The following is a 23,446-nucleotide window of genomic DNA, read 5'->3' on the forward strand; positions in this document are numbered from 1 at the left end:
ATTAGGTCTTTCTCACCAAGAACCTCTTGTGAAAAACACTTATCCTCATTTGCTGCCCTCTTTAAATATTCAAGGTCCTGGATTATACATCCCCAGTGGCACTTACCATGTTATCAGGGTACTGCCTTGAAGCCATAATGGACTCGTAATATTTGTTGACTGATATATTAAGCTAAACTTTATGAAACTGACATTTTTGAAAGTCACAAAATGGCTAAAAATTAGAGATTTTATAGGGTTCAAACTAATACCCAGTTGCAATTTCATATAAGCAGACAGTATATGTTGAATTAAAACAAAACTGATAGGGACACCTGGGTGGCTCAGTGGTTTAGCGCCTGCCTTCGGCCCAGGGCATGATCCTGGAGTCACAGGATTGAGTCCTGCATCGGGATCCCTGCATGGAGCCTGCTTCTCCCTCTGCCTGTGTCTCTGCCTCTCTCTCTCTCTCTCTCTCAGTCTTTCTCTCACTCTTTCTCTGTGTCTCTCATGAATAAATAAATAAAATTTTTAAAAAATGATATATGTACCCTGATTCTCCTCTGAAAGGTCAGTCTATTTATCTAACAAACCATTTTGGATTTTTGCTTAGGATACAATCAGTGGCCATCTTAAGTCAAGGAATAAAGAAGAGGAAAGAGATTGCAATAGCGTACATAGCAGGTACTCCATCTGCTTATTGGGTCAGGGGAAGCAGCCCTGGGAAATAGTATTCATACTAAGGAAGAAAGGATGAGAGCAAGTTAACTAGACAATGTACAGGGGTTGGGAGACACTGTCCAAATTGGAAAAACAATCAAACCAACGGTAGAGCAGGTGTCAGAACTCACTAACATGGTATGTTCAATTGTTTTCAGAACCCATAGGTTTCTATCATGATGTGTGCTACCCACCCTGAGTGCATCCATCATGTCAGGCTGCTCCAAGAGCTTGGGGAAGGTGGCCAACACTGGGTTACTAATTAAATCTGAAATACAAAAGAACAAAAAGGATTTTATATAAACTTCATCCAATGTATTTGACTGCAACAGACATAAAAACATTCATTCAGACAAAAATTATTATGCTACATGATTTGTTGATAACACATTCTATACATTTTAACTTCTAGGAGGGCTCAAAACTGTCTGCTCAATCTCCATCCACCCCTAAACTCATACTCCAGGGAGTTATGAAATGAGTCTTGTACCAAGTAGACAGAGCTTTTAGGGTGAAAGTAAAGTGGCTCTGAACAGAATAAAACTAGAAAATTTTGTTCTCCTTTCTTTGCTGTTTTCCAACCTCTCTTTCCTCCTTATGACATAACTGAAGTATGGTAAAAGTAACTAGAGAAGTACAACTCAACACCAAAAAACCAAATACTCCAATTAAAAAATGGGCAAAAGACATAAACAGACATTTCTCCAAAGAAGACATACATGTGTCAACAGACACATGAAAAGATGCTCAATATAACTAATCATCAGGGACATACAAATCAAAACTACAATGACAGGAGCACCTGAGTGGCTCAGTTGGTTAAGTATCCAACTCTTGATTTCAGCCTAGATCATGATCTCAGGATCATGAGATTGAGCCCTGCATTGGGCTCTGAGCTGAGTGTAAAGTCTGCTTAAGATTCTCTCTCCTCAAAAAAAAAAAAAAAAAAAAAGATTCTCTCTCCTCCCTCCGCCCCTCCCTGCCCCTGCACTATCTCTCTCTCTAATAAAAAAGAAACACAAACCACAATGAGATAACACCTCATACCTGTCACAATGGCTAAAATAAAAAGCACAAGAAATAAGTACTGGCAAGGATGTGGAGAAAATGGAACCCCCATGCACTGTTGGTGGGAATTCAAATTGACACAGACAATGTGGAAAACAGCATGGAGGTTCTTCAAAAAATTAAAAATGGAATTATCATATGATCCAGCAATTCCCCTACTGGGTATTTACCCAAAGAATCTGAAAAGATGTATGTGCCTCCATATTTATTGCAGCATCATTCACAATAGCCAAATTATGGAAGCAGCCCAGTATCCACAGACTGATGAACAGATAAAGAAGAGATACACACACACACATACACAGAGGACTATTATTCAGCCATAAAAAGAAGGAAATCTTGCCATCTGCAATAACATGGATGGATCTAGAAGGTAAAATGCTAAGCAAAATAATTCAGAGAAAGACAAATCACATATGATTTCAATCATATGTGGAATTTAAGAAACAAAACAAACAAAGAAAAAGAGACAAAATGAGAAACAGACTCTTAACCATAGAGAACAAATTGATACTTATCAGAGAGGAGGTGCGTGGGGGATGGGTGAAATAGATGAAGGGGATGAAAAGTACACTTATCGTGAAGAGGACTGAGTAATGTATAAAATTGTTGAATCACTATATGTACACCTGAAACTAATATAACACTGAATATCAAATATACTAGAATTCCTGCTGAGCTGGAACTAGTAAGTGCCGGGGGACAGGAGACACGGTGCAAGCTGCTCAGGAACTGACTCCAGTCCTGGAGTCAGAAAGGACCCCGGAACTGGTATTTGGGGTCAATGGATGGTGGTGGATGAAAATGAAAGGAATCAGGAGTTGAGGATTCTAGCCATAGTCCTAAATACTGTGTAGGAGAATACTGATATTTCACAATAAATAATGGCAAATGAAACACCTTTGCAAAGAAGCACACCAGAAAGGACACTCTTAAAATGACATGGGCAATATATTTTGCTACCTTGCATCCTCAGTAGAGAAAAATCGTTCCTCTAGGTCTTATCAGGGTTATTCTGATGGTCAGATTCAAATGATGAAATTGGTTCTGAGTAACCTCCTTCCCAACAGGAAAGCTAATAACCCTCTAATAAGTCTTATCATTCATGAAGTTTCTTTCGAGTTACTAAAATAAATTCAAAGGCAAGCGATGATGAAGAAGTTCAAAGTGTCCTTCCCTTGGAGTAATAATTGTTCCTTGAGAAATGGTGGTACCTCCCTGTTGTAGAGTTCCATTTCTCTCTCTTAAGTCCTGGGAAAGGACTCCTGTCTAACCATGAACTCTACTTGTCCACAATTGCTAAGCCATCATAGGGCTCTTGGTCCTACTCACTCTGTTTCAGCCACACTGGCCTGCTTTCAACTGTAATCCCTCCAACATACTTGGGTTGTTTTGCCTTGGGTCTTCAGATACACTGGCTCTGCTCAGATAGGCTCTTCCTCCATATCTTAAACTCCTCTCTCAGGTCTTATCTTAAATATTACTTGCCTAGAGACTTCCCTCAGGTCTTCCTAGTGTATGTTCATGTTGGCTTTCTTCCTTTAAAATACTTATTTTATAAGGTTGAAAAGGATTATTTATATAATCTTGTGTTTGAAGTCTGTCACGCCACCAGGGTGAGGATGTATCTGTTACAACCGCCTACTACATGCTTGGCATATAGGAAGCACTCTATACATATCTGCTTTCTAATTTACTGAATTCAAAGACTATTCATTAAAATTAAACTATTTTTAGAGGTAATTTTTTTTTTTAAGATTTTAGTTATTTATTACAGAGGGTAGGGGAGAAGGGAAAAGCAGAGGGAAAAGGACAAGCAGACTCCATGCTGAGCACAGAGCCCAACATGGGGCTCAATCTTAGGACCCTGAGATCATGACCTGACCTGAATGCAAGAGTTGGATGCTTAACCTATTGAGCTACCCAGGCACCCCTAAAGGCAATTCTTATAACATATTTATATCTCTTTGCAAGTTTAATCATGTGTGATAACTCATTGATTTTTTAAAATTATTTTTTAACAATTTACTTGGAAAAAGTTTCAAGCTTACAAAGAAGTTACAAGAATAAAAATAGAACACTGGAGTACCTTTTATCTGTATTTAATTTTAACTAATCTGTTGACATTTAACTTCACACATTAAGAATCAGTTATTTTGGGTGATTTTGGTCTCTTCCCAAACAGGTGATGTACATACCAAACATGTGGTATAAACATATTATTCAAGACACCGAGGGGAAATATGATTATGTCTGAGTTTTAGGATCTCGAATCTCCATAATTTGTAATGTAAAAATATGCATATTGTAAAGAACTGAATATATACTGAGCTCACACAGGATATATACAGGTGTACAATGGGGTACAATACTGTGCAACGAGGTAGTTTATTTATTTACTTTAAAATATTTTATTTATTTATTCATGAAAGACATAGAGAAAGAGGCAGAGTCATAGGTAGAGGGAGAAGCAGGCTCATGTGGGACTCAATCCTGGGACTCCAGGACCACAACCTGAGTCAAAGGCAGACGCTCAACTGCTGAGCCACCCAGGCGTCCCTCAAGGTAATTTATTGACACTGATGCTATTCTAAATATTTTATTCCAAAAAATAAATATTTTATTCCAAATGTTACCTTCAGAAGCAGAAGATAAAGGCTGGCGTAGGTTACATTTACTCAAAGCATGATGCATTACTATATATAAGGAAATTGCAAAGACTCTTACCAGCACTTTGCATGCTCGTCCTGTCTTTCAGGAGTACATCTCCAAGAATTTGGCGATAAAATATCAACAAATGAATGGTACACATACTTCCAATTAATGTTTCTGGCAGTAAACTGTTAAAGAAGAAAAATATGTATTCATTAAACAATTCCCTACAATCTCACCTACAGTGTTTTTTTAAATATATACTTACTACTTTAATGAACAGTTCCAAGTTTTGCTTCATTATTGGAAAAAAGTTTTAACAGTTTTAAAGAAAATTCCCACTATAAGTTGCCTACAGTAAGCCTCAGAAAACTACTATTTCTATGTGTACACTTTCAAATCTGAACTCTGTTTTGCCATTCTTGTGTTTCCATTTTAGGGCATTCACCCATGTTATATGTTAAGTAAAGAAGGAAAGTCACCAATTACATGTTTGGGGAAGAAGGGGATTAGTCAGCTACCAGTTTTGACAAAGCCTTGTAGCCATTCCTCCTGATGCGATGAATGAAAAAGGACACACGAGGAGTTCAGACTGTTCCTTGGTGCCTGGTGGAATGTGGGAGGGGTGTGGCAGACCTGGACTGAATTCTGACTTTGCTTCTTCCTAGCTATGTGGCTTAGGGTTAATTATTGTCCTTTTGTTTTGGTTTCCTCATTTTAGAATGCAGAGAGTAATACCTCTGTTTCAGAAACTTACTAAAAGGATTAAATTGAGGTAAGTGTGAAGTACTTAATGTAATGTCTGGTCTATAGTAAGGGCTCAAAAAACAAAAAACAAATTTCAATATTGATGGTAAGTTTGTATCAGTTTAAAATAGGTTCCTATAACTTTAAGATGTTATATGGAATCCCCATGATAACCACAAAGAAAAAAATCTATAGAATATACACAAAGGAAATGAAAAAGGAATCAAAATGTGCCACTACAAAAAAATTAATCAAACAAACAAAAAAAAAATAAAATAAAAGGCAGGCATTAAGGGAGGAAATGAGGCATAGAAAAGTCCCCCAGAAGATGTACAGAAAACAAATCACAAAATGGCAGTACTAAACATTCCCTATCAGTGATTACCTTAAAAATAAAAGGATTAAACTTCCCAGTCAAAAGATACAGAATGAGCAGAAAAAATAGGATCTAACTATATTCTATCTACAAGAGACTCACTTTAGATCTATGGACACTCATGGGTTGAAAATGAAAGGACAAAGATACTCCATGCAAATAGTAAACAAAAGAGAGCAGGGGTGGCTATCTTAATAGCAGACAAAACAGACTTTAAGTTAAAAAAAGTGTTAAAAAGACAAAGAAAGATATTATATAATGATAAAAGGGTCAATGCACCAAGAAGATATAAAGATTATAACATACACAACAAATATTAGAGATACTAAGTATATGAAGCAAACATCAACAAAACTGAAGAGAGAAATACACAGATCTACAATCATAGTAGGAGAATCTAATACACCACTTTTAATAAAGAACAACCAGACAAAAAATAAATAAGGTAATAGAAGACTGTAGACTAACTGTAACTAAAGAAATATACAGAACACTTCACTCAGTTAATGGCAGAATACACATTTTTCTCAAGTGTGCATGGGATATTCTCCAGGATAGATCATATATTAGGCTACAACACCAGTCTTAATAACTTAAAAGACTAAAGTCATACAAAGCATATTTTTTGATCACAAGTGAATGAAATTAGAAATCAACAGAAGAAAAATAGAAAATTCACAAATATGTAGAGATTAAACATCACACTCTTAAGCAATCAATGGCTCAAAGAGGAACTCATAAGGAAAATTAGAAAATATCTGGAGACAAGTAAAATGAAAGCATAACATACCAAAACTCATGGAATACAGTGAAAGCACTGCTAAGGAATAGTTTATAGCTATAAATGCTTACATTAATAAAGAAGAAAGATCTCAAATCAACCACCTAACTTTGAATCTTAAGGAACTAGGAAAGAAAAAAAACAAATGAACCTAAATATAGCAAAAGGAAAGAAATAATAAAGAGTAGAGCAGGGATGAGCAAAATAACAGAAAACAACATATAAAATCAATGAAAGCAAGAGTTGGTTCTTTGCAAAGATCAACAAAATCAATACTGTTAGCTAGAGGACTAAGAGAAAAGAGAAAAGATTCAAGTTATAAAATCAGAAATGAAGAGAGATGCTGCTACTGATTTTACAAAAATACAAAAAGGATTGCAGACAGAACTATGAATAATTGTATATCCACAGGTTGGATAATCTAGATGAAATGGACAAATTCCTAGAAACACACAACCTACCAAGGCTGAATCAGGAATAAATAGAAAATCTGAATAGACATAACTAGTAAGGAGATTGAATCAATAATCAAAGACTTTCCAATGAATAAAACACCAGGACCAGATGGCTTCACTGGTAAATTCTATCAAATATCTAAAAAATTAATATCTATCCTTTTCAAACTCTTCCATAAAATTGAAAAGGAAGGATTACTTCCACAATCATTCTCTAAGACCAGCATTATCTTGTTATTGAAGCCAAAGACACACAAAACTACAGATCAATATCCCTGATGAATATTGATGCAAAAATCCTCAACAGAAACTGTCAAACAGAATTCCACAGCACATTAGAAGGTTTATACACTATGAACAAGTGGGATTTATTCCTAGAATGCAAGGATGGTTCAACATTAGAAAAATCCATGTGATATACTGCATTAACAGAATTAAGGAAAAAACCCCATAGGATCTTCTCAACTGATGCTGAAAAAGAATTTGAGGGATTCATGCATTGCTCAGCAGGTTGAGTGTCTGCCTTTGGCTCAGGGTGTGATCCCAGAGTCCTGGAATCAAGTCCCACATCGGGCTCCCATAGCCCAGTTGGTATATCCTTTTCTGCCTCTCTCCCTGTCTCTCATGAATAAATAAATAAAATCTTAAAAAAAAAAAGAATTTGACAAAATTCAATACCTTTTCATAATAAAAACACTCAACAGAAATAGAAGAAATACTACTAGGAATAGAAGAAAACTACTTCCACATGAAAAAGACCATATATGAAAATCCCACAGCTAATATCATATTCAATGGTGAAAGACCACAACCTTTTTCTCTAAGATCAGAAACAAGACAAGGATGCCTGTTTTCACCATTTGTGTTCAACATAGTACTAGAAGTCCTAGCCAGAGCTCCAAGCAAGAGAAAGGAACAAAAGGCATCCAAATTGGAAAAGACAAGAAAACTTATCTCTGTTCACAGACAACATGGTCTTATATGTAGAAAACCCTAAAGCTTCCACAAAAAAACAGTTTAAATAGACTAATTCAACAAAGTTGTAGGATATAAAATCAGCATACAAAAATTAGTCACAGAGACACCTGGGTGGCTCAGCGGTTGAGCGCCTGCCTTCGGTCCAGAGCTTGATCCTGGAGTCTCGGGATCGAGTCCCATATTGGGCTCCTTGCGAGGAGCCTGCTTTTCCCTCTGCCTGTGTCTCTGCCCCTCTCTCTCTGTGTGTCTCTTATGAATAAATAAATAAAATATTTTTTAAAAATTAGTCATGTTTCTATACATTAACAATGAACAGTTTGAAAAGAAATTAAAACCAATTTCATATACAATAGCATCAAAGAGAAAATATTTATAAAAATAGAAGTAAAATTTCAGGGATCCCTGGGTGGCGCAGTGGTTTGGCGCCTGCCTTTGGCCCAGGGCGCGATCCTGGAGACCTGGGATCGAGTCCCATGTCGGGCTCCTGGTGCATGGAGCCTGCTTCTCCCTCTGCCTGTGTCTCTGCCTCTCTCTCTCTCTCTGTGACCATCATAAATAAATAAAAATTAAAAAAAAAGAAATAAAATTTCAATATTATTTCAAAAATAATAATCTGAAACATGACAAGTGGGTGCTTTAAAATCCTCACATGACACACACTAAGTGCCTACTGCCTACTGGGATATATTGAGCATAAGAGCTAATGTTAAAAGATACTCAAGGAAATGTCTTGAATCATTTTATTTTTTATTTTTATTTTTTTACGGTAGTTGATTTTATTTGTTCAAGGCTCATATTGCAAGCATTAAACCAAGCATGGGCTTTGATTCTGTGAGCCCAGATTCACATATTTAGGAAGATAAAAGCAAACTGTGATCCATGTATATGGATGAAAAACTAAAGGCTCACAGTTAATCACATCATGGTTTTAAATTTCTACAGCCTAGAAGCCAGAAGTCACAGATCTTTTAGGTCTTTCTGGATATCCCACAAGTTATCTGCACTTTTCTTGCGCTGGGCAACCTCATCATCCTTCAGCTTCTGATTGATCACACTGGTTAAGCCCCGAGTGTTCAGAATACACGGAAGACTCAGGAAGACTTCGTTCTCAATACCATACATGCCCTTCACCATTGTTGACACTGGATGAATCCTGGAGAGATTTTTCAACGTGGATTCAATGAGATCAGCCACACTTAATCCAATAGCCCAGTTGGTATATCCTTTTAGCTTGATGACTTTCAACCACCATCTTGCACTTCCTTCCAATTTTCACTGTCGTTGTCTGTTCCCATTTCTGGATTCAGTTCCTGAAGAGAAACACCTGCCACATTCACTCCACTCCACACAGCCACACTTGAGTCGCCATGTTCTCCCAAAATCTATCCATGGCAGCTGCTGGGATGAATGCCAAGTTTTTCAGCCATAAGATAGCGAAATCTAGCAGAATCCAGATTACACCCACTTCCAATCACACGGTACTTGGGTAGTCTACTTAGTTTCCAGGTAACATATGTAAGAATATCCACTGGGTTGGAAACCACAATTATGATACAATCAGGACTGTACTTGACTATCTGAGGAATAATGAATTTGAAGACATTAACATTCCTTTGCATCAGATTGAGGTGGCTCTCTCCCTCCTGCTGGAGGACTCCTGCAGTCACCACCACAATCTTAGAATTGGCAGTCACAGAGTAATCTTTATCTGCCACAATTTTAGGTGTCTGTAGAAATAAGCTCCCATGCTGTAGATCCATCATTTCTCCTTTGAGTTTATCTTCTAAAACATCCACAAGGGCAAGTTCATCAGCCAGAGACTTTCCCAGAATGCTAATGGCACATGCCATACCAACTTGTCCAACACCCCACTACAGTGATCTTATTGTTTGGGATTGCAGCCTCTTCTTCTGCAACTGGTGCAATCAGTTTTTCCTTAAGAGTTGCCATTGTGCCCAGGGACCAGCAGCTGTAAGGGTCGCGCGAAGGAGACCGGGTTAGCTGCGCGCATCTCCTCTGGCGCAGGATCCGCAAGGAGAGAGCTCTTGAATCATTTTAAATATACATTTTCTAAACATAGGAAATCTTGAAAACCTTGCAAACAATGTCCTTTATCAAGGAGGCAAATATCTTTGGGCTAAGAAAAACCACCAAAAGTTTAAAAAGAGACTTTTTTTTTTTTTTAAGATTTTATTTACTTATTCATGAGAGACACAGAGAGAGACAGAGAGAGGCAGAGACATAGGCAGAGGGAGAAGCAGGCTCCATGCAGGGAGCCCGATGAGGGACTCGATCCCGATCCCGGGTCTCCAGGATTACACCCTGGACTGAAGGCAGCGCTAAACCACTGAGCCACCCAGGGGGGCTCGAGAGACTTTAACTTTTGTAAATTAATCCTTTACTTTAATTTCTAGAAGAAGTATTTTAGAAGGGAACATTAGTCACAGAGGTAGAGTTCAGGTTTCCAGCCTGTTGGAAGTAAATAGAATGAATGTAATGCCTATGGTGGTGGAGGAGCAATGGATACCCCAGGGGTAGGTTCATGGAATTTAGTAAGTATCCTTGACCACTTCCTAATCAACTCCTGCATTTCTAGAAATATCCAAAAATGCAAGACAGGTTCTCTTCCATTCATATATGGCATTTGGTACACAAAGTTAGAAATTATTGTTTTCTAATCTGGCTACAATGCTAGTCTTGTGTCTGATCTGGATTTCAAAGACTGGTTGCAGAGGACCATGTAAGCTGCCTTGATGCTGCCACATACCTTCTTGGTGTTCAGCTGCAATTCCTAAGGCTTGTTCCACATCCTGTCCTCTGGTCTATGGCTCATTTGGGCAGTGTTTCAGCTGCATGCCCAAACCATGTCTCATGCTGAAGAACAGCCATTGATTTTGCTAGAGGAAGGGGTGTAACCTTCCTTTCATTTTTTCCTCACCTCTCATGGACCCGCCTGCTCTATCTGGCTGGCATCACTGCCAGCCTGTGGTAGAGGCCTTCGTTCCTCCCACAGTGTAGGCACTCCTTTCCTTCTGGCACTTCCCCATAACATGAGCCAGTACAGCTGCACTTTATTAGTTTTCTTTAGGGAAATCTTCTGATTTTCCCAAACTCAAGAAGACCAGAAAGCTCTGAGCTACTGAGATAGGCTATGCTGAAGAAGTAAAAATATACATCTTTCTGATCTCACAGATACACCAGCAAACTCTGATGGCAGAAGTGCAATGAACAGAATCATGTAATCATGGGCCCCAGGCTAGTAACACTATTACCTCATTTATTTTTAGAAATAATACAATGGAAGTGAAAGAGAAAAAGCAAGCTAGGATACATCAAAAAAGCAAAGACAAATAAACAAGTTTATAGCAAATTTATACACATACACACAGCCTACTTCTACAGATCAGTATTTCTTGGTATCTGTGCTGAACTAATACACTGAGAGTCGTCAAAATTCAGAGCCTTTCAGGGGCTTAAGAGCATGCCTTCGGCCAAATCATATCAAGGTAAAAAAACAAAAACAAAAACAAAAACAAAAAAACCATTGAAAAATAGCTCCAAAATTAGAAAGGCAAGTCTCGGTGAAACTGAAGGATTCTATGTGTTCCCTTATTTGCCTCATGCCAAGAGGGTCACTATGATTACAACTGTCTCCACAAAAGAAGTCCCATGGGCAGGGTTCTGGTGCTGTTTCTTTAGTAAAGGAGACAAACTGGGGCTCCTGGGTGGCTCAGTCAGTTAAGCACCTGCCTTGGGTTCAGGTCATGGTCCCAGGATCCAGCCCCTCATTGGGCTCCTTGCTCACCAGGTAATTTGCTTCTCCTTCTCCCTCTATCCCTCCCCTCCAACTCATTTTCTTTCTCTGTCTCAAATAAATAAATCTTAAAAAAAAAAAGGAGACAAGTCTACACAGATTAATTTGCATTTTTGCAGGTCTTCACTACACGGATTAATTTGCATTTTTGCAGGTCTTCAGACATCCAAAGGCATACACACGTGAGACTGCTGGTTGGTGAAAGGGCAGTGTGAAGCCAGCTAGCACGGGCACTGGGTAAAAATGGGTGGGAAGGCAAACTCTCACTGGGCTTCCCATCCTTGGGTCTGTACACATTGTTGTATGTCCCTTGGCATAATGTTAAAAGCCTCTGTCCTTTCTCCTTCAAGCAGAGAATTCTGGCCAAACAAAGGTGAAGTTCTTAAGCAAGGGAGGGTGGGGAGAGAGGTGGGATGTACTTCTGAAGGAGGCAGTCAGGGGAGGAGAGGGGGCTGAGATGGATCAGTCCTGCCTCAGTCTCTACACTCCAGGGTGTTCAGGCTCAGGGCAGAGATACCCAAAAGTGCCCATGCTGGTGGACCTACAGCACAGCCCTCGCACCACAGCCCATGGGCTCTGCATTGAGGCATGGGGCCTCTGGATTCTCTGAGCCCATGGCCTGGTCTCTGTGAGAGCCAGCCTGAACCTCGGCTGCACTGGAGGGTTGCCTCAGTCCATACTCGACACTACCAGGCATACACACTTCTGGGTCATGCAAAGTGGAGTGGCAATTCAAGACAGGTTCCCCCCTGGGCTCTGGGAGGAGAGAAGAGCACACCCCAAGACAAGGTGAGGGAACTTTAGGGACAGCAGGAGGCAGAGCAGACGTCTGAAGTACACTTTTACACTAAAAGGCAGATTCCTACTTTGAAGTTCTTTAGCAAACATTTTTCCGGTGCCTCGTATATGCTGTGATCAAACAAGCACACCTCAGTTCCTGGGGTCTGGAGGGCAAAGACTCAGGACCCTTCTTTGAGAACCAGTATACACAACACTCACTGCTTTGGAAGCATGGGCCTGCCTACCTGACCTCTGCACCACCCAGTCATATCTGATCTCTAGATTGTAAAAAGTATCTTGGAACCAGTATCTGGGGCCAAAGCAACACTATTAAGAGTTGTGCTTGAAAGACACACTTGGGAGTACTTGGGGACTCCTGGAGGCTTACCAATGAGATGAGGAGTGGGAGGCTGAAGAAGCAGAAGAATGAAGCCAAACAGGATTATGGCTTTTCTTTTACAAAGACTGCTACTGTGCTTCTTCTTCTTTTTTTTTTTTTAATCTTGAAAAATAACAATTTTCCAAGGAGAGATTGGTGAAAAAGGGAATTTATAAGTGCTATAAACATCTGGGGGCAGGGTGGGGGGGAGAGTCAAGAGAATGAGTAATACCCATGAACACATCATTAATGGCTATTGAAAGATTTAACTGTTAATACTAGAATTATAAAACACACTTAAGTATCAGATATAAGAATGAGGAGTATTTAAACTAAGGGCATGATCCAGAACAAGAAAAGCAACATTTTAGGAGGCTATGCCAAGTTTTCATCCTATTACTCTGTTTTTTGGTAATGAGCAAGCAAGAAGCAGGTCGTGGTGGAACAGGTCAGCTTCATCAGTTTTCTGTTTCTAGGCACTGCTCCTCCTTTCCACTCTCTTGTCCACCATGTGCTCTCTGTGCTAGGTTCTTTTTCTCTATAGCTTCCCATCTTCACATGTGTACATGTCTCCAATCCTTCAAAGACTATTTCAAATCCTCCTGATATCACTAGCTACATAGCACATCTTCACTTAAACAAATTTTATGACATAGCACCATGGACCTAGAATTATATTTGCGTTTATGTATACATATGATAATAATAGTAAATAATTATAGCTAATACGTATTGTGTTTTACTATGTGCCATATACTATAAAAATAATCTAGATGTTTTACATACTTTCTTTTCATTAAACCTCATTATAGTTTCATGGGGTTGATAGGTCCTTTGGTATCTTAAGAAAGATAGTTAAATGACTTGTCCAAGAGATTACTGAGTTAGAAGGTGATAGATCTGGGAACCCACTAGAGTAAAAGTTCCTTGAAATAGGTGAAGGGATTAAGAGTACACTCAGTGTGATGAGTACTGAGTAATGTATGAAATTGTTAAACTACTGTATTGTACACCTGAGAAAATATAACACTGTATGTTAATTATACTGGAATAAAAAAAATCTAAAAAGAGCTCTGTAAATCAATAGAAGAAAATTAACTGAAAAGTATAGTAAGTTTTAAAAAGCTTCCTGAAGAAAATGCAAATTAAAGTCACCATGAGATCCATTACTCACTTATTAAAATAGCCAAAATAGAAAAAAAAAACAGGCAATACCAAGAACATGAGTAGCTGGAACTTTCATACATTGCTGCTGGGAGTGTAAAATGCTATAGCAATTTCAGAAAACTGTTTCTCATAAAATTAGAAAGACACCAGATTACCCAGCAATCCTGCTCCTATGTATTTATACCTCTGAGAAATAAAGCCACATAGCTACCCATAAAAAACTTATATGCAAATATTTAGAGTGGCTTTATTCATAATTGCCCAACTTAGAAACAACCCAGATGTCCATCAGTTAGTGAATGGATAAACACATTAAGGTATATCCAACAGGGCAGCCCTAGTGGCGCAGCGGTTTAGCGCTGCCTGCAGCCCGGGGCATGATCCCGGAGACCCTGGATCGAGTCCCACGTCAGGCTCTCCGCATGGAGCCTGCTTCTCCCTCTGCCTGTGTCTCTGCTACTCTCTCTCTCTCTCTGCATCTCTATGAATAAATAAATAAAATCTTAAAAAAAAAAGGTATATCCAACAAATGGAATACTATCTAGAACAAAAAAGAACAAACTTCTACTACATGCAATGGCATGGATGACTCTCAAATGCAGTAGTATGCTGGGTGAAGGTAGCCAGACTCAGTAGACTACATACTATATGACTCTATTTGTAGAACATTCTGGAAAAGGCAAAGCTGCTGGGAATACAAATGGCCAACAGTTTCAGGAAAAAAGCTCAACATCACTTGGCATCAGGGAAATACAAATCAAAACCACCTCTGGTCAGAATGGCTAAAATTAAAAAGTCAGGAAATGACAGATGTTGGCGAGGATGCAGAGAAAGGAGAACCCTTTTTATTGTTGGTGGAAATGCAAACAGTGCAGCCACTCTGGAAAACAGTATGGAGGTTCCTCAAAAAGTTAAAAATAGAACTGCCCTAAGACCCAGCAATTGTACTACTGGGTATTATACAAAGGATACAAAAATGCTGATTTGAAGGGGCACCTGAACCCTAATGTTTATAGCAGCACTATCTGCAATAGTCAAACTGTGTAAAGAGTCCAGACGTCCATTGACAGATGAATGGATAAAGATGTGATACATATATACATATTCCATATACATACAGAATGCTACTTAGCCATCAAAAAAAATGAAACTAGAGGGTATTATGCTAAGCAAAATAAGTCAACCAGAGAACTAGGTAAGTTTTATTGCATGTAAATTATACCTCAACTAACCTAATATTAAAAAAAAAGTTCTGGGACAATAGGATCATGGATGGCAAGCCTGATTTAGCCAAGTTTCTCTACTATTTCTGACCAAATGTATTACTCAAGCTAACTAGTAAACAAAAGAACAAGCTGATTTGAATTTTCCTATCATTCCATTTTCCTGCTGATCCTTGGCAGATGAATTAATGAGGAAAAACCCGACAAAAGATGACCAAGTAGGAGAAGAAGCCAAAAGCAGGGATAGTCTACAAACATTGAAGAGCCTCAAGTTAATCAGGTACCAACCTCAGCAAGTCTCTTGATCTCCTGTTCAAAGATCTCAGCTTTACTAGGAGTTGAGGCTGCCTTCTCATTGTCATCATCTGATGGAAAACACTCCCATATGCTTTAAAAAAAATCAAAAATAAATGTCAAAACTTGAAATGCTTGAGACAGTGAATATAATAAAATAAACTGCTCTCTATAATACAACAAAGATTTTGGTTAAAAATAATAATTGTATGAAAAGCAGGGGTACCTCACATACCCTAAATGAGCTGAGAAAAAAATAAAGCATGGCATTAAAGCCTACCGACCCCCCCTAAGCATACCTGACTGGCCCCTCGAGCTGCTGCTAAATCAGATGCTTTGACAGCATTGCTGCCAGATTATTAAGGGAAAAGCAGTTTAAAAAGCATGCCTAAAAAAAAAAAAGCATGACTGACTCCAGGTATAACCAATTGCTTCCCAGGTCCCAAACCCTTTCCTGTTCCAAGAAGGTGGTACTGGCATTGCTAGGGCAGCAGCATGCTATGTGTTCTACATCTGTCAGGAGCTGAGCTCATGGATCCATGAGTCAAGGAATATATCTGTCTTACTCTCCATTTCCCCATTATCTATCTAGCACAGTGCCTGGTCAATGAATATATTAAAAGATGCTCAATATTTGTAAAGGAACTCAGAGTGTATTTCACAATTTGAAATGTCTAGCAATAGGCAACCTGGGAATTAGACTATTTCATTATTTCTGTGGCGGTCACAAGTATCAGTTCAGTGTTCAAGAAGGCATTAATGAACAGACTCCATGCTTTCTGATTTCCTACATTAGAGTCTCATGTGTGCTGCCAAGAAAATAAGCACTTAGTAAAAATGATTAGGATTTTACTATCAAATGACTTATTTTTAAAAATGTGAATTCAAGTGAAGAATGTTATGCTTATTAGCATATAGCTCTCTTTGCTGGTGCTTATTCTGTTTACTTTTTTTATTTTTTATTTTTTTTATTTATGACAGTCACAGAGAGAGAGAGAGAGAGGCAGAGACACAGGCAGAGGGAGAAGCAGGCTCCATGCACCGGGAGCCCGATGTGGGATTCGATCCTGGGCCTCCAGGATCGCGCCCTGGGCCAAAGGCAGGCGCCAAACCGCTGCGCCACCCAGTGATCCCTTCTGTTTACTTTTTAAGGAAAGGAGAGAAAGCAATGCCTAAGAGCCATACCTCTTCTGGATACCGAAGGGTCCACTTCAACACCTTTTTCATAAGGGGTGCCACCATTCAAGAATAGTTCATATGTTCTACAAAAGAATAGGAAAAACCATGTGTTTCCATTTTGAAACACTGAAATCAGGAGTGAAATATTTTTTAGCACAGATACATTTCCAGACATTTTATTTGTCTCATTGCTAAATGAGAATGAAAGTTGTTGATTCTTCTGTGAGATATTATCTCAGTAAATAAAGTTTCCTTCTTAACTTTGAACTGTAGAAAATACATTGTTCCCCATTAAAATGGAAAAATTAATTGACGCCATCAAAGTGTTTTGACTTTAATGATTTACATTAATGAACACATTAATGATGTATTTTTAAATGTATTTTTCAAATGTTTATACAGAGTAGAAATGATAAGTAAAAAATGAAACAGGGAGCCTGGGTGGCTCAGTTAAGTATCTGCCTTCAGCTTGGGTCATGATCTTGGGGTCCCAGGACTGGGCTCTGAGTTGAGTCAGGCTCCTTGCTCAGGAGGAAGAGTCTGCTTCTCCATTTCCCTCTGCCTCTCCCCTTTGCCCCCTCGCATGCACGAGCTCTCTCTCTCTCTCTCTCAAATAAAATCTTAAAAAAAACAAAAAACAAAAACAAAACATCCCTCCCCATCCCATCCCTTCTAGTCTGGAAAGGCCCTACCTTCTTCTTTGCAAATGCAAACAAATATATATATACATAGTAAATCTCAAAACTGACACATTTTCTTTTAAAGTTGCATATTGCCTAAATGTAGAAAGTAGAAGATAAAAGCCCTCTTTAATCCCGCTGCATTAACTCCCTAGTTCTGCTCCTCAGAGGCAACCTCCGGGAACATTTTACATGAACCTGCCCATATATGCACACAAATACAAATTTTATGAACAAAAGTGGAGCCACAGTACACATACTATCCTGCGACTTGCTTTTTTCCATATAATAATATACATTGCAAATGTTTCTATATCAATACATAGGCTTCTACCTCATTTAGAAAAATAGCTATGACTTTACTTTTGGAAAGATGGAGAAGATCCCCTTTTCTCTCCCACTAGGGACAGCTGAAAACCCTAGACATTCTTAAAAACAAAACAAAACAAATTTAAATCACAAGTAGCCTGGACTATTACATTCTCAGAGGGTGTGCCCCTTCCCCTATCACTGGGCTGATGTTAGAGGAGGACAAGTGGAGTCCGGACTTTGACCTCTGCCCTGTGGTAGAGAAGCCATACCCACCCCTGGAGTGTAAGCAGAAGTCACAGATGGCAGGGAGCATTATCTGAATTAATCCTCAGAATAACCCTTTGGGGTAGGAACTGTTATATTCTCCCATTTTAAGATAGAGGAAATTGGGGCTTGTATAGGCAAAGAACCTGGAACTTGGCTTAATTACACAGACAGAGCCAGGACTAGAGTCCTGAATTGTAGAATTCCAAACCCTGGATCATAATCACCATCCTGATGCCTGCCCAACAGTATCTCTTCAGTTAATTTCTTGTTTATATCTTAGACTTAGATTTTTGTGTGTGCACCCATTTAAAAGTCTGAATTGTCTTTTTCTTATTTCTGAAAGCCCATTTTATATCAGGGATAATAATCTGACTATGATGTTTATATTGCAAATATTTGGTACCCATCTGCTTTTTGGTCTTCAGTTTTAAATTCATTTACAGTAACTGCCATTAGGATTTTGGCGTGTCCCCTATAGGAGAAAAGTAGAGTCACAGAGGACCTGGGGATCCTGGACTTAGCTTTCCGACTCTTTGGAGAGAATCAGGTTCCGTTTTAGCACTGTGAAATGTGCTAATACCATAGAAAGTTACTGAAAAATATTCTCAGCAGAGGTAAACTCTTTTTCTTTCTTTCTTTTTCCTTTCCTTCCCTTCCCTTCCCTTCCCTTCCCTTCCCTTCTCTTCCCTTTCCTTTCCGAGAAAGAAACAGAGACAGAGAGAGAGAGAGAGAACAGGAGTGGGGAAAGAGCAGAGGGAGAGGGAGAGAGAGAATCTCACTGAGCACAGAGCCCAAGGCAGGCCTCCATCTAAGCTGGAACCAAGAATTGGATGCTCAACTAACTGAGCCATCCAGGCGCCCCTGAGGAAACATTTTTAAAAATAACTGTTCTATATGTGGCATTTCTTCCTCTCTAAGATGACCCTGTACATGCTGTTTTCATATACCACCTCAAAGAACATTAAAATCAACATTGAAAGCCCTCTTCCCCCAAGTTTTTGAAATGCTAACAGAATACACACTCTGCAAACCTGAGATATCCAGATTCTAAATAATGAATTTCTACAAAATTATTCATTTGGAAGGAATATATACACAACTTACTTTGCTGGAATAGGAATTCCACTGGCATCAAAAAGTTTAAGAAACACCCAGCCACAACTTAATTCTCCTCTTTCACCAGTTGACTAGGAAATAAATGGGCATACAAAACTTAATGTCTGAATCAGCCAAATTTAAAAGCACATACCTGGTCCTTTAAAGGGAACAAAATTAGCATTCGCTTTTAGAACTAAAAAATTCTTCACAAGAAAATAAAGTGAAACACAGTCGGTCCCATTTTCCTGGCATGCCAGATGGCTAAGGAAGTATGTAAAGTGAAAATCCTTTCTTGTTAAATTACTTTTGAAAATCCCTTAAATCTGATGATGTCACAACTGTTGCTATTGTTTCAATGATATAAATATTTTGTGAAATGATCTAAACCACATAAGTACTACATGCGATTTATGCAGCTTTGTCTCAGTGAGAGATGCAATGCACGAATTAAATAATTTTTAATTTTTTAATCATGGGTCAGACTTTACCTCTACTCATCAACTGCTAAAGGCCCTGGGGACTTGCTTGGGGCTCTGCTTCCTTCTCCGGTCCCACAACACAAATGGATGCATCTGACTTGAAGAAATGAAAGTGGCAGCCCAGGTGGCTCAGTGATTTAGCGCTGCCTTCCATCCAGGTTGTGATCCTGGAGACCCAGGATCAAGTCCCACGTCAGACTCCCTGCATGGAGCCTGCTTCTCCCTCTGCCTGTGTCTCTGCCTTTCTCTCACTCTGTGTCTCTCATGAATAAATAAATAAAATCTTTAAAAAAAAAAAAAGGATGATGTAATACTATTAACAGCAGTTGGTTCTCTGAGTCACCTTGAGGCCAAGTATATATACTACACCTACCAAGATATTATTAGATTGTAGGGACATTTAAATTACTCTCACGTCAAATAGGTAAAGATGACTAAGAGCACATTTATCATGACGAGCACTCAGCAATGTACAGCACTGCTGAATCACTATATTGTACACCTGAAACTAATATAACACTGCATGTTAATTATACTGGAATTGAAAGAAAAGACTGAATAAAATAAAAATAAATAAATTACTACACAGACCCACACCCACTGGTTTAATTGTTTATATGACATGAGTTAATCCAAGTTTCTGGAGCTCCCTTTATAAAAAATTATCACTCGACAAGTCACCTAATTAGAACCATAGGCACAAGCTTAAGTATACCCTGACCCTGTAGGACAGAGCTAAAACACTGCTGGAATGCCACTGAACATCTTTTATCACTTTCTACAAACTCTCATCCTTTTCAAGTCTTCATTCTTTAAATGCATTGGAGTTCATTCAAGCTATAAACATAAACAAATATACTTTTATTATAAATGCTATTGACAAAGCAGCACTATATATAAATTAGAACCATTCCCATTCCTCAAGAGATTAAAATTCTATTATATATGAAAACCTCAATTATTTTACTTGTAAATACAGACTTTTTTTTTAAACTTCTCTTAACTGATACGTTAGAAGGTTTTCTCTTTCAACTGACATACATTGCGAATATAAGAAATTCCAAGTTCAAATAATATTCCAAGATCTGGGGATGAAGAATTGGATCTGATAAAACAATCACCATCAAGCAAGCAGGGCAAGATGCCAGTAACCTGAAATAAATAAACAATAAAGAAAACTAAGTTACTAATACAAATGGGAGGGAGGTTTCAGCTCTACTCATCTGTACATAGTTTATACTTTTCCATTGTAATAATAATCTTTTAAAGGAAACAGAAAGCAGATGGATTGGACCCATCTACACCAATGATTTCAAGTTAAAAAATTTAAGTTTTGTTTTGAGGGAAATACCTTTGCCTTCACTTATTCTTCCGTTAAAGTAATGTGAAAATAATAGTGTACCTAGGTCCTCAGAGGTTTTATAAAAATAGTTTGCATATAAAACAAGGTATTTATATTAACCATTGTTTTTTGTAAATAGAGCTAAAATTGAAGACTTTATACACACATTTGCTTAACTTTCCTGAGGCGTGCCTTGTAAATTTTCCTTTCCTTTCTCTTTTGCTCATTTCTTTTCCTTTCTCTGGATAACCACACCCCTCTGCCTTGACTATAAAATCCTCCCCAACCCTCCAAGTCTAGTTTCTCTTCTACAAAACCTTCCCTGAGCTTAAGGGCCATAATTTTTTTTTTATTTTTTTATTTTTATTGGTGTTCAATTTACTAACATACAGAATAACACCCAGTGCCCGTCACCCATTCACTCCCACCCCCCGCCCTCCTCCCCTTCTACCACCCCTAGTTCGTTTCCCAGAGTTAGCAGTCTTTACGTTCTGTCTCCCTTTCTGATATTTCCCACACATTTCTTCTCCCTTCCCTTATTTTCCCTTTCACTATTATTTATATTCCCCAAATGAATGAGAACATATAATGTTTGTCCTTCTCCGACTGACTTACTTCACTCAGCATAATACCCTCCAGTTCCATCCACGTTGAAGCAAATGATGGGTATTTGTCATTTCTAATAGCTGAGTAATATTCCATTGTATACATAAACCACATCTTCTTTATCCATTCATCTTTCGTTGGACACCGAGGCTCCTTCCACAGTTTGGCTATCGTGGCCATTGCTGCTAGAAACATCGGGGTGCAGGTGTCCCGGCGTTTCATTGCATTTGTATCTTTGGGGTAAATCCCCAACAGTGCAATTGCTGGGTCGTAGGGCAGGTATATTTTTAACTGTTTGAGGAACCTCCACACAGTTTTCCAGAGTGGCTGCACCAGTTCACATTCCCACCAACAGTGTAAGAGGGTTCCCTTTTCTCCGCATCCTCTCCAACATTTGTTGTTTCCTGCCTTGTTAATTTTCCCCATTCTCACTGGTGTGAGGTGGTATCTCATTGTAGTTTTGATTTGTATTTCTTAAGGGCCATAATTAATTTCACCTTCCTCTGTGCTTCCACAGTACTTGGGAGTTCCTCAACCATTACATTCTGCCCTGGCGGTGGATATCAACAGGACCCCCACACCAACAGGGCTATTCTAAGGACTAAATTAGATAATGCCCAGGAGAGGACCTACCACCATGCCTGGCACATGGACAGAGCTCCATAAACACAGGCTATTGTTATTATACCTGTCTATGTTTCTTCTCTACCAACATGTAAGTTCCCATAGTGCCTAGGAAGAATTTCACTCCTAGCAGATGCTTAATTTCAGTCAACAAAGGAATAATTTCTTATTTATTCTTCCAGTTTGTCTTCATATCCAGAAAAATTAGAAAGTTCGACCCTAAATGCTTCATGTACATAGAAATGCAACATCAGAACTGTGAAATGTTGTGCCAAAATACAAGCAGTAGGGCATTTAAAAGATCAAACTAGACTCTCAGATGTGCTAAAGCCAAGCATGGGTACATGCAGCACACAAGCTAGGTGGCTGGATCTCCTCAATGCCCTGTGTCCTCTTCTCAAACCCCTATTGCTTGAAGATCTTCAGATGCAGTAAGAGAAAGGTTAATGGAGGATTTTTAGAGGGCAGTGCCCCAAAGGAATTAGTTATGAGAAGTCAATACTAGAATAATGAAATTTATGAGGCAGGAAGAAAGTAAAGTAAAATAAATATAGACAATATTATAACAAGAACATCAAGATATAAAATCTTCATGTTCACTAACATCTATGTCATAGGGACTCAGTGGTTTGAACCCACCTAACCTCATTCCAGTCTTTTTTTGTTCCAGGCTTGACAGTGCCTGGGTGTAAAGTACCAGCCCCGGGCGTCACCCTTGATTTCATCTGAAGAAAGCACAGCTCTCATTAGCACAGTTGATTTCATTTGTGAAAAACACTTCCTAAATTTATCTTTTTGTTTTCATTTTCATCAGAGGGCATTTCCTAGAATTGAACCCCAAAATCCACTGAATAAGATGATTCATAAGAATTGTAACTCTGATGAGTCAGAAACAAAAGTAATTTTTATCAAAGTCCTCAAAGAACATTAAATCATTATATGATTAAACATTAAAGATTCAAATCCGGCCCCATATATCTTGTGCTTAACATAAATATGTTATTTGAGAGATACACATAGACAGCTTTGCTTCAGAAATTAAATTGCATAACACTTAACAGGTAAAAGATGTTCATGTTTCATTCCATTCACCTTAGCAGATTCCTTACCTGGGGAGAAAAGGTCCATGTTTTGGGCTTTTTAGATTGCCATGTGGCTCTGACTGTATGAATGTTGCTCAGAACCTGAAATGAGATTTTCTTATATGAGATCATACTGTAGAGAGCTCTCTAAAAACATCACCACTTCTAGGGGTGCCTAGGTGGCTCAGTCGCCTAAGCATCCGACTCTTGATTTGGGCTCAGGTCATGATCTCAGGGAATCAAGGCCTGGGCTTCATGTTTAGTGTGTGTGTGTGTGTGTGTGGTGGTGGTAGTCTGCTTGGGGATTTCTCTCCATCTCTTTCTGCCCCTCCCCCTGCTCCCCCTCTCTAAAATAAATAAAAAC

General features: G+C 38.7%; 1 protein-coding gene and 1 pseudogene across 3 annotated transcripts in view; both read right to left on the reverse strand.

Annotated features, from left to right (window-relative positions):
- Window positions 1–23,446, reverse strand: part of NPHP1 (nephrocystin 1) — a 60,169-nt gene that overhangs the window by 4,823 nt on the left and 31,900 nt on the right. For all 3 annotated transcript variants that reach the window (XM_025453985.3, XM_025453984.3, XM_025453983.3), the window contains 7 exons: window positions 23,110–23,184; window positions 20,470–20,580; window positions 18,956–19,038; window positions 16,599–16,675; window positions 15,408–15,507; window positions 4,495–4,607; window positions 894–967 (listed from right to left, as the gene is read on the reverse strand). In XM_025453985.3, coding sequence (XP_025309770.1) covers window positions 894–967; window positions 4,495–4,607; window positions 15,408–15,507; window positions 16,599–16,675; window positions 18,956–19,038; window positions 20,470–20,580; window positions 23,110–23,184 — 633 coding nt within the window. The remainder of the gene's footprint in view (window positions 1–893; window positions 968–4,494; window positions 4,608–15,407; window positions 15,508–16,598; window positions 16,676–18,955; window positions 19,039–20,469; window positions 20,581–23,109; window positions 23,185–23,446) is intronic.
- On the reverse strand, window positions 7,929–9,736 carry LOC112664425 (L-lactate dehydrogenase B chain-like; annotated as a pseudogene).

Source organism: Canis lupus, chromosome 17, assembly GCF_003254725.2.
Source record: "Canis lupus dingo isolate Sandy chromosome 17, ASM325472v2, whole genome shotgun sequence".
Lineage (NCBI taxonomy): Eukaryota > Metazoa > Chordata > Mammalia > Carnivora > Canidae > Canis > Canis lupus.